The 12,553-nt window shown below is 31.5% G+C and overlaps 1 protein-coding gene across 22 annotated transcripts in view; it reads right to left on the reverse strand.

Moving 5' to 3' along the window:
- Positions 1–12,553, reverse strand: part of LOC106668440 (RING finger protein nhl-1) — a 106,332-nt gene that overhangs the window by 13,528 nt on the left and 80,251 nt on the right. For 5 of the 22 annotated variants that reach the window (XM_024226102.1, XM_024226105.1, XM_024226119.1 and 2 more), the window contains 12 exons: positions 8,512–8,717; positions 8,290–8,455; positions 6,702–6,905; positions 4,455–4,680; positions 4,272–4,403; positions 3,121–3,277; positions 2,876–3,065; positions 2,234–2,293; positions 1,760–1,819; positions 851–910; positions 437–496; positions 7–66 (listed from right to left, as the gene is read on the reverse strand). In XM_024226102.1, the coding sequence (XP_024081870.1) occupies positions 7–66; positions 437–496; positions 851–910; positions 1,760–1,819; positions 2,234–2,293; positions 2,876–3,065; positions 3,121–3,277; positions 4,272–4,403; positions 4,455–4,680; positions 6,702–6,905; positions 8,290–8,455; positions 8,512–8,717 (1,581 nt within the window). The remainder of the gene's footprint in view (positions 1–6; positions 67–436; positions 497–850; positions 911–1,759; positions 1,820–2,233; positions 2,294–2,875; positions 3,066–3,120; positions 3,278–4,271; positions 4,404–4,454; positions 4,681–6,701; positions 6,906–8,289; positions 8,456–8,511; positions 8,718–12,553) is intronic. The other 17 variants (XM_024226108.1, XM_024226103.1, XM_024226111.1 and 14 more) reach the window with 13 other exon arrangements.

The raw sequence follows: 12,553 nt of genomic DNA on the forward strand, positions 1-12,553 counted from the left end.
AATTACCAGAAGGCTGGGTACGCAGCGGAGTAGTAGCACGGCTTTCTCTTCCCGAAACACGATAATCTGATCATAATGCAAAGAAAGAAATATTTTCAGGTGATTGTAAAAGCTTGATAAATTTTTAAAACAGCAATTAAAAAAACAAGTTTTTTTCATGATTATAGTATTTTTCTTGTGCAGTAATAGACTGTTTTATTGTCGTTTTATATTTCACAGATCAAATCTGGGTTTGGTCAATTAAAATTATTGACATCCACTCAATAATTTGAACTTCATGGACACATAAAAAATTAAGTTCTATCAAACAAGTATTACAATTACTATCCAATGCATGCGTCGTAATAACAAAATAAAAAAATAAAAGAAAATAAATAAATAAAAATATTGATCAGTTTTGCTGTTATGCCATTACAAATTGAAACATCGCAATTACCAGAAGGCTGAGTACGCAGCGGAGTTGTAGCACGGCTTTCTCTTCCCGAAACACGATAATCTGATTATAATACAAAGAGAGAAATATTTTGAGGTAATTGTAAAAGCTTGACAAATTTTTAAAACAGCAATTAAAAAAACAAGTTTTTTTCATGATTATACTATTTTTCTTAGATAGACTGTTTTATTGTTGTTTTATATTTCACAGATCAAATCTGGGTCTGGTCAATTAAAATTATTGACATCCATTTGCACTACACTCAATCATTTGAACTTCATGAACACATAAAAAAAATTAAATTCTATTAAACAAGTATTACAACTGCTATCCAATGCATGCATTGTAATTAGACAAAACAAAAATATTGATCAGTTTTTGCTGTTATGCCAGTACAAATTAAAGCATCGCAATTACCAGAAGGCTGAGTACGCAGCGGAGTTGTAGCACGACTTTCTCTTCCCGAAACACGATAATCTGATCATAATACAAAGAGAGAAAGTGATAAAAAAAAATGTCAATTGCCTTCAGTCAATTGTATTTTTGTTCATATCATAAGACTGTCCAAAATCAAAACTAAACATGTTATGTTTGTTTTTAATTTAATAATGTACAAAACATTAAAGATGAAATTAATTATCCCATTCATAAGTATGTAGTTTAAAATGTATGCAATGATTAATCGCATTTTTTAAAATGATGATGGTGAATATGTGCAACATACAAAATAAGAAAATAGTTGTGAAAAAATGTTTAACACTAAAATACTAATATGTCAGCAAATAGCTTCAAGAAGATGTTTCATTATACCATGCTATATTGATAGGAAAAAAAAAATCATCGCTCTGTACTATTCACTCTCTGTCTGTCAAGGTTGAGTGAATGAACATTCAATTTCAAGGAAAACAATAATTCCTAAAGATTACCGGTTGGTTAAGTGTGAAGAGGAGTTGTAGCACGATTTTCTCTTCCAGAAATACAATAATCTGGTCATAATGACACAAAGTAAATGTCTTTCAACCAGCCAAAAATAGTTTTATTAAAAAAAAAAATCCAATTGTAATTGACAGAAAATTATTGTCAATTTCAAAGAATTAATCATGACAAACAAAAATGTGTTTTATGCAACAACATGAGCAAATGAACTAATCACATTTATACAATTTCTTCATTTAACAACTGATATATTGTAGTATTTAAAAATTAATATAATTGAGATTTCCATGCCATATTATTGCTATAAAAAATCATTGGTACAATATTCACTCTTCTGTATGTTGAGTTTGAGTGAATAATGCCATGAAAAAAAAAAATCTTTCAAATTACCAGTAGGCTGAGTACGGAGTGGAGTCGTAGCACGGCTATCTCTTCCCGAAATACGGTAATCTGATCATAATGAAAAGTGAAAATAGTAAATAAAAGTATTTTCAAATCTACCAATCAAGATGCTGCCTCACATGACAAATCATACTAAAAATCGAACTTGCTAATCATACGAAGTTAGTTTATTTCACAGCATTTGGTTTCAAATTAGGAATAAAAAGTCTAATAATGTTTATAACATAGAAGTTAATTAAAACATGCATATTTTATAGTTTGGACATGGAAGACAATTATTAAAGGAATATAATTACATCTATAACATAAAAAATAATGTAATCATTTTTACTAAGATATGCACGCATGCCTTATATTGTCATAAAAAAATATTATTTAGACTATAGACTCTTCAGTAATATGAGTTCGAGTAAAAACATTCCATTGGAATTAAAATTTAAGAAAATATTCCTCAAGAATTACCAGTTGGCTGAGTACGAAGCGGTGTCGTAGCACGGCTTTCTCTTCCAGAAATTCGATAATCTGGACTCAATTTTTTAAATTACTATGTCATTTAGAACTAATAATGTAACAGTGTTTTATGCTGATAAGATATGATAGTAAAACTGCTTGGAATAGGACTGTAATATGATTTATAAGCTTAAACTTGAAACTTCATCATTTTTTGTTGTTGCTGAATATGAAATTTGAAAGTTTACATTATTATTATACAGAAAATATTATTTGAGAAGTTGTGACATTAAGTTGTTCCTTATTATATAAAAAAAAGTAATAACAAATTTTTAATGTGTGTTTTTTAGTGATCGGTTGTTTAATAATTTGTTTGATTTGTGAGGAGCAGTCAAGAATGAGGTAGTTTAGAAAAGTATGAAGTATTTTATTTTGTCCAATCAACAAATGTTTTGTAATTCACCCAGGGCTTCAAGATGACTAAAAAAAAAAAAAAAAAATTAAAAAGGTATTTTTGTAAACTACCTCACTCTTGACCACTCCTCACAAATCCAACAGATTAAATCTTCCTGTAATATTCACAATGAATTGAAAGTGATGATGTTGCTTCTGTATACAGTATACTTGATGATGAGAATACACATTTAGATTTACCTGCTGTCGAACGTTCAGGACTGGGTTCTCTTGACTTAATGTTATGCGATGATCTGGATCGCGTCAGGTCGGTGCCGTACTTGTTGGCTAGGTAGGCAGCTGGTGAGTTGGCTGCTATCACATCTTCCTCATCTTCATCTTCACCGAGGTTATGTGTAGATTTAGATCTAGCCAGCCTTGCCTTCCGATCCTGACATCATACAAATTATTACAAAAAAATAAAAATAAAATAAAAAATTGCATACTTTAAGAGCGGTATATCTTGACCTAGGTTGATTCGCTGTACTGCTCGAAGAAGAACCAAACCTACGAGTGAGGCCTGGGTCTTCCTCTTCAGGTGAAACCGCAGCTGTGCTTTTGCTCTTGTTTAGAAACCTTGAGGTAAATCCGCTCGGTCCATATCTGCAAAAATGTGCGCATTAGGAAAAAAAAAAAAAATAAATACAATTGTCGTAGGATTTTTTTATAATAATACATTTAAGATATCCATCTATGCCTTCTCAACATACCCATAACCTTTTTAAGATTATATTTTGTACCCTTTAGTAATTAATTAGTAAAAAAAATACATTGTTCCATAACAAAACACAGATTTTATAAATTGTCTTTTTCTTTTTTTTGAAAACAGAAAATAAGTTCTGCTTTATTTCTACAAGATATTCATAATCATGCAGTAAACAAGATTTACAGTGCACAAAGATGTAAATTGTAATTTAATTATATTTTTCAATTTTGTACAAGGTGAATGATGTTAATGTTATGTTACCTGCATGAAGTGCTGAAATCCTAGTTCTTCTCATAATAACTGTAGAACCAATTTCTCATGAGCTAAACTTTGTATAAAATAATTTCCTAGTTAAAGGAATCATTATTATAAAATAAAATTTACCTTATGGGAAGAAATGGTAAGTGCAGAAAATTTAATCCCTCTGAAGCTGCAGTTGTCCAATTTTGAATCAGTTTCACTACATTATTTTGCACAATAGTCCAAATGCCAAATTTAATATTTTGAAGACAAAACATAACAATTAATTTCTATTTGTTTGCAACGTTGTGAGGGTCTAATGTATCATATCAAGTTTTTTTTTTAAATATTAGTCTTGTCACTCCATAAAATTATTTCATACATAAACATAGACATGTGTGAACTTGCATTTATTGATATTATATACAAATTTGATAAATGTACAAACCACAAGCGTAGATAAAATATCTTTCACTTTTTTCTCAAAATCACAAATTGTTCCTTTGAAACTAAGTTATTGACAAATATCTCATGCTTATAATTAAAAATTTATCATCCAAAATAAATTGTTATTAATCAAACTGGTAAAAATAAAATCACCACAAATATTTCAAGAAACCGGTAAACAAACCGGTGGGTTTGGAAACAGACCTAGATGGGGTTTCATCATCATTGTTGGAAGCAGTGGTAGTAGAAGATCTTGTCCTCCAAGGTGCAGTTGTTGGTTCTTCTCTGGATGTGGACCCGTAGGATGATGTTCCATAGCGAGAACTATAATTTATTCTTTAATATTATTTCTACGAGCTGAACAACAGAATCAAACAAAATACTAACGGAGGGGTCGAGTTTGATTCATCCCGGCTTGATTTCCTAGCTTGGGCGCTTCGAGCAAGAAGGGGGCCGATGTCGGTTTTTGCCATCTCCGATGCCTTTGGGGGACTCTCTTCCTCAGACTCTGACTCTTCAGAACTGCTTTCTTCTTCAGAGCTGGACTCTTCCTCTTCCTCTTCTTTAGTGGTTTTCTCAGCTGGTGTGCTACTAACTCCAGTTACTCTACTACCTATATTTTTGTAAAAAATAAAAAATAAATTAACACAAGTATGGTTTTTTTTTATTGTATATATTCCGACATAACTGTCGGACGATAAACATATTTACTTATTTCACTATTTACTGTATAAAAGGTAATTTATATTTAATATTGACATAAACTTACCATCTTTAAAATTAAAATGAAATAATTAAACATTGACTGTTGCATAAATTTTGCAATTTTTCAGGGGAGGGCTCTAAAAGCGCTAAATGTTTTAGTGAATTTGTTAGAGGATGTTTGTTATTTGTTATTTAAAATTCTAGTGATTTTTGGATTTTTTTTGCATTTTGAAATTGGCTGAACTATTTATAATTAGTGAATGAATTGTGGTCAACAAAAATAAATATACTTTTGTATTATTCTAAAAGAATCACTCACCCTAAAACTATTTTTTTAGTGTCTAAACACAAATAAAAAAAGTCAAATAAGAAGCAACCAAATTATTTAATTGCAGCATGGGTGCTCCCAGTTTTTGATTAAGAAAAAAATATATTTACAAAATTTCTCGTTCAAGTTTTAGTGAAACTGAATAATTGTTATTCACGGCAATTCCTGTTATACTTATAAAAATAGGGTATTTTTACAAAGAAAAATTTTTGATTATGTTCTACCTGTTTTATTAATGTTATTGAGTTTGATCATTCGAGGGCATAAAGATGTTCTTCCGCCCCCGACTTCTATGGGGCGTTGGTGAATTACAATTTTGGGTTGTGAGGCACCCAACCCCCTCCTATGAAGCAACGAATTGTCGTCAATTCTAACTTTTAACAATTAATATATAATATTCTTTTTGATATTGGGTTGTCCGGAAAATAATGCAGGATTTTGGTATTAAACAAAAAAAAAGAAACTAGTTACTTTAAAGCAATGTTCTTTAATCAAAATAATTTNTACAAATGAGTAATCCTGTAAACGTAAACAGAATATTTTATATAGATTTTTTTTAATGAAAACTTAAAATCCTGCATTATTTTCCGGACAACCCAATATATTTAAGGATGTGACATGATCAAATGCAAATTTCAATACTTTATTTGACCACTATAACTTTTTGCTTCAGATCTAGTTTCTTCTCAATATTTTGTGTTATTAAGGGTTTTTTTTCAATGATAATTTTTTCCATCAAAAGTTCTGCATTGTTCTTTTTTGCATATAACAAAAATATGTATGAACATGTACAAAGTTTTTTTTTTTTTTTTTTTTTTTTGGATATCCATCAGTAGATTTAAATTTTTAATAGATTTTGAAAACTATATGATGTAGTGTAGACAAGGTATTTATTTGTTGTTTATACATGTAATTAACATTTTTTTAAAGCTTTTAATTACCAATAGATCTGATATTAATAAATATTTTTAAAACCTAAATTATAAAAAATCTGATACAGAATAAAGTTGTCGCATCCCTAAGTACAATAATTTAAATTAGATTATAAACAAGGCTAAAATGTTAAGACTTGCTCCAAACTTTGTGCTTGGGCCATGAAAAAGCCATGCCTCATTTAATTTAAAAAAAAAAATCATGCTGCAATTTAAATAAATTGGCTGTTAAATTTGGACATATTTATAAACAGTTTATGTGTTATGCAAAAACGTAAGTGTAAGTTGCAGGATATATGTTATATATGAACATGTTTAAAATTGTTACTTAAAATTGTTTATAATGTATGGAAGGATTTATTTTATATTATTTTTATTATATTTTAAATAACAGTCATTTATGGTGTATTTTATTAATCTTGGTATCATTGTTCAACTCGATTGAAAATGAAAAAAATATAAAATAGTGCCTGTTGAAATAAAACATGTAATTAAATTTTATATAATATTTAGGGTTTGAATTGACATTAAATTTACAGAAATGATTGTTTAAACTTTTAGACAACATTTTTGAAAAATCTCATAATTATTCCCTTTAGTTGAAACATGTTGATAGCTACTTTAACCCATTTGATAGTATAATTTGTTTGTTTTGTCTTTTTGAGTTACCTCCTGGTAAAAAACGGCTGTGAAACCGCGGAGGTTCGGAAGTGGTGGGTGTGGGGTTGGTGGATGTAGGCAGGCCTGTGGGCAACGCTTTTGCCAGCTTCTGCTTGACCTCTTCGGTGGTGAAAGCGGCGCCAGTGCTCCTTGTGCTGGAGTCAGCAGAGCCGGTTGAATCCATGCTCCCTGACCGAATCGTTTTGACGAAACCTACCATAGGAGTATGTGTTTTTTTTTCTGAGATTTTTTTCAAATATCTGCCTCGCATCTTCTAAGCCTTGAGTTAGTCAATGTGTTACAAGAGACAGTGGTGTTAACAGACAATTCCTGCCTATATTATATTCTTGGGACAGCCATGCACAATACAATTAATCTTCTTGTTGTATTCTAAATGAAATCAATATTTTGTTGGTAAATATTGTTTTTATTAAGCAATTAAAAGAAATATTCTGGAGCCTTGCTGTGTATACAAATTAATGTGTAGGTTATTTGTGTTGTTAATGATTTTGTGCAACATGCAGATTGTTTGAAAATAGCTCTGTCAAGTGATTAAAATTTAAGAACAAAAGTATTGCTCATTATTGTTTTTAGGTGTTATGAGGTATTTTTACTCCACTATTTCGCAAGTGACATTTTTTTTTAGAATAACACAAAAGTAAATAATTAGTTAGAAAAATACATTTTTGTTTGTTGTGCATGGCAATTAATGTGACAGATTGAACGCTTGAGCAAAGAAGTGTATAAATAGTAAAAAACAGAAGTAAAAACAGTAAGAATTCCATGAATAAAACAAAAAATATATTAAAAAAAACAACAGATTTTTTGTCAAGAATGGTGAATTTGTATTAGAATATGTTAAGAATTAAGTGAAGCTTTGTAGAGTTGTCAATTACACAAAGGAAATATTCTTTTAGAACAATATTAAAATAATTAGTCATGAAATGTATTGTTGTTCACAACAGCCTTTCATTAGTAGACAATTTTCACAAGAGAAGAAAAAGCTTTTAGACAGTAATGGCATCATAGATATAATACAAAAGATAGTATTCAATAAGTGTTTCCATTTTTGATTAATAGTTTGAAAAAATTAATTTTTTTTTCACATTAAGAAACATGTATAACAAAAAAAAAAAAAAAAGGAATCACTTATTGCAATATTTTAAAATTTTATATTTAAAAATACAAAATCATGTTTGATGTGATATTTAAATTACTTTATATTAAATCTTTAAGTCAAAGATTTTTTATGTAAGTAATTTTGATTATTATTGCAGTTGATTACAGACTAAAGCTGCTTTATATTATACATAGAAAAGTTATTTGTACTCATCATTTTAGAGATGGTTATTTTTTTTTTTTTTTAATATTTATTGCATAAAATTGATAAAAATGTTGATGCAAATTTTATTTTACTTTACAGTGATATGTAAAAAATGTACTATTTACATGAGTTGTTTATTTTAAAAAGAAAAAAATGTGGTTAAATCATTATGTTCTGGCACTCTTTTTTACAGATTATTTTAGCCAATAAGTCTTTTGTGTTGTTACTCTGATTTCTGATTTTTGTTTTTTATCTGACCATTTTAGAACTTACCCGCAGCTGGGGTTGATACATCACTTGATGCTGAGGACCTTCTTGAACCTGATTGCGTGACACTTGGCAGCCGTGTCACCGATGTTTTCCTTTGCGCTGAGCTCTGCGCCAGAGATGCTTGCGGGCTGTCGTCCGACTCTTCTGAACTTGAAGCGCCTGCAGCTCCCTGAAAGGAAAGATCGGTAAGCTTTTTTTTTTAAGGTGTGTTGTTATTCAGCAAACCTGTGTAGGTGTGGCTTTTGTCGATGGATCTGAGCCAGGGCTGCTCCTTGTGGACTGAGGTGAAGGCGTCCTTTCCTCCTCTCGCCTGAGGGCTTGAACTCTTTCAGCACCAGGTCTTTCAGGTTCCCTCGGCTCGCCTGGAGCATTTTTCATCTGTTTTTTAATTTTGGTGATCTCGTCCTCCTCGCTGACTTGCCTCTGTGCCGCTGTAAAGTGCAACACTCTCAAGTTAATATGTTCAAAGGTAAATAGAAAGTTACAAGTACAGAAATTTTATTTTAAAATTTTGGTTTTTATGGTCGATTAGCAGTTTGATAAGTATTATGATATATACTATATAAAGGATAATAAAATGGCATTATTTATATCCAATACACATAAATTAATTAAAACAACTTTTATTACACAAATTATCATGACTTTTGTATTTTGACCATTAATAATTTTGAGATACCTTACTGAATTAATTATTTCTGAAAGATCCTTAAAGTTTTAAATGTTTTACTTTACTAATTTCATTGGTTTTCATGGTCCGCTTGACCAATTTCATTAATCTTTTAATTAATTAAGGTTTTTAGTTTAGATAAAAAAATCAGTGTCACAAGCGGGATTTGAACCCACGTTTAATTTTACTTTAGTACTTTTAGTTTTACTTTACCATTAACCTAATTTTTTATTGTAGGGGTGGTTATTTTTATGGCTGAGTAACAGTTCAATTTGATAAAATTATCATGAATTTATAGTCTGCAGCAGTGGAAAATAGGATTGAAGCAAAGACAAGAAAACTGCAAAATATGAGCAATCTAATTGATAGATGGACAAAAGGTTTGGCAATTAAACAAAAAAATCAGAAAACGGAAAAATAGTACTGAAACAAAACACCGTGAAGTATCTGGGTACGATGCTATAATACAAATTGAAATGGAGAGCACACATTAAAAAATATACAACATATTTATTTTTTGTTGGTGTAGCTGCTTTATAAAAATTATAAAATAGGGACATGGTTGATGCTCTTTGGCATGTATGGAATGAAGATATTCTTTGAGACGAGAGGATAACAGAGATCATTACATACGTCACGCAATGTCCCCTAAAGCATAAATCTTATCTTCAAGTTCATCTAAATATTGAGTGAGTCAGCTTCAAGAACGAAACCTGGTAAGACAACTTATGGTCTTGCATCCTAAATTTCAGTTTGAGCATTAATAGACTAGTAAGAATGAAAAAAAATTATAGCAGCAGCTATGGAAAATTTTCATTTTCCGGTTTTAAAAATCATAAAGTACATCTTGGCTTCACCAAGTAGTAATGATTATCTTCATCATTATTCATGCTAGGCTCAAAACTTATGTCAAAGTTGATAATTGTTGTCAAAGTTGAGTCTACGATCGGCCCATTTATGCAAGAACAGTTGGCATGGTCTTTGTTGATCATTTATAACTATTTCTATTAATGCAGTGCTAGTATATATTTTTGACTGTTTAAATTGCCTTGAAACTGTCTCACTTGCTCGAAGTTGTACCAGTAATTCTCGTGGGTTTTGGGAGGGAGGGGGACTCCACCACATCAAAGTTGAGTCCACCTCGCTCGATGTTTATTACATCTCTTGGCAACATGTAAAACGGCACAACACTCCTATGCTTATGTCATAAAACAAAAATTAGAATGATCGAACTTTTATTTTTGTCCAAAATAATATTTGACTGAGACATTTTTTTCCATTTGTATAATATATGAATAAATATTATTTTAATATAAGTATATATGTAAGGATATATTTTTTCTAAGTGTTGCTATTGTAATATTGCAAATAATATTAAAAAGAGGGAAGCAATCATATTTTACATAATGGGAGCTAGAAAATAATAATTGAAATTACAAACAACAAGATATACAACAAGATAACCTGTACTAAATTTTTAGTGTATTTATAGGAGTAATGGTTACAACACAACAAAACTAATAAAGACATTGTAAATTGAAATGTGATTTGACAATGAAAGAAATGGGTTTAACTAACCCTAGCCATACTAGTCCAGTTTTTCTTATTATTTTCACTGATGAAGTCAAATTGCTTGTGAAGAAAATCGCAAACTTACATCTCTTCTAGTGAAGAATTGTGTGGGACATCAAGTACAAATAAATTGAAAACAAAAGTTATAAGTTGGGATTGAACTGATTACTGTACTACACAAAAGTGGATGCTTTAGGATCCTAAAAACCTACTTAAAGAAGATAAATAAAAATGATTTTTCGCTCCAATTGGAAATACTTTTTTTCTTTTATTTGGGATTTACAACTGTGTAATTAACTACAACTATGGCGATAGAGAATAATTGACTTGTATCATCACAAGCGAAGAAGTCACACAGTAGTGACACTCCGATGTAGGTGAACCTTGTCACTTGCTATCACTGGAGTTGAATTCATGAGGCCATTTTCTTTCAGTTGGTAGTGTGGAGTATCGAGAAGTGTCATAGAGGAAATTTGGGTTGCTTAGGGATTGGCAAGACCAGTGAGTAAGAAGTGGAATTTGTTGTACCTTAATTTGATGGCATGGGAAACATAAGGGATGTTGAGATCAAGGTGAAAGGTACAACTAGAAACATCGAAAAGATCATTGGTAATACAACGGAGCGTATTGGACTGGAAGGATTGGATTCGATAGAAGTTGGATACTCTGGCTGAGCCCAATATTTCTATACAGTAAGTCCATTCAGTTTGAGCAATGTGGTGTAGATTAGCTTTTTTCTTGTTAAGGAATAGCTTGAGTCGTCTGTCTAAGAGTCGAGAAAGAAATTTGAATAATCTACTCAGTACTTGTCGTTTTAAGTGGGATTCCACGTGAGTGTTTGTTGATGTTCAGTTCTAAGTAGTGAACGGTTTGTTGTGGGCAGAGGAACACGGTTGAGGTATTTGGGAGGAAGGATTGCTCGTCCTAATGTGAAATTATGGTATTTCTTTTTATCCTACACTTCTTCAGCCAAGGATTAAGGATGGTAAGATGAGACTGAAGGGAACGAACGGCAAGGACAGGATCATTGTGAATGAACAGAATTCCAGTATCATCTGCAAACGTGAACAAGGAAGTTTGGGTGATTAGGTATGTCAGCAGTATATATTGTTATTAATCCATTTACGTTTTCGTAGTCAATTGACTAAGTTACTTCTTTCAATCAATTAATTATTCTTTCTAAGGTCTTGGTTGAGATAAAAAGTCAGTGTCACGAGCGGGATTTGAACCCACGATCTTCGGATAAATACGCCGCTACTCTACCACTTGAGCTATGGTGACTTCGATCCTCTCAAACACCAACTCTCCATCTCAACCTACAAGCGTTCGAATTTTTCCCCTTTTTGCCATTTTCAAATGTCGTGCAATCGGATTGGATTCTCAGCGACTTATGAAGTGGCCACGGGGAGCTATTTCGTGAAGTGATACTTCTTTTACTTTTTAAATATTAATCCATTTACGTTTTCGTAGTCAATTGACTAAGTTACTTCTTTCAGTCAATTAATTGTTCTTTCTAAGGTCTTGGTTGAGATAAAAAGTCAGTGTCACGAGCGGGATTCGAACCCACGGCCTTCGGCTAAATACGTCTCTGCTCTCCCACTTGAGGTATTGTGACTTCGATCCTCTCGGACACCAACTTCCCACTTCAACCTACCCTTCGAATTTTCCCTCTTTTTGCCATTTTCATTTTTCAAAAGGTTGTAGGTTGAGATGGAGAGTTGGTGTCCGAGAGGATCGAAGTAACGATAGCTCAAGTGATAGAGCAACGGCGTATTTAGCCCAAGGTCATGAGTTCGAATCCTGTTCGTGACACTGACTTTTTATCTCAACCAAATCTTAGAAAGAATTATTAATTGATTGAAAGTACATTTTATGTAAAGGATCGGGCCAAGAACACTACCTGGGGGGATTCCTGCATAGACGCGATGGATGGGTGAATGGGAAGAACTTTATGTTACACAGAATTATGCTCGGCAACGACTTTAGGATATGGTAGTAGGTTAGGGAGGATGCCTTTGAATTTAC

This window comes from Cimex lectularius, unplaced genomic scaffold (genome assembly GCF_000648675.2).
Source record: "Cimex lectularius strain Harlan isolate CLEC.00 unplaced genomic scaffold, Clec_2.1 scaffold144, whole genome shotgun sequence".
NCBI classification, from domain to species: Eukaryota; Metazoa; Arthropoda; class Insecta; order Hemiptera; family Cimicidae; genus Cimex; species Cimex lectularius.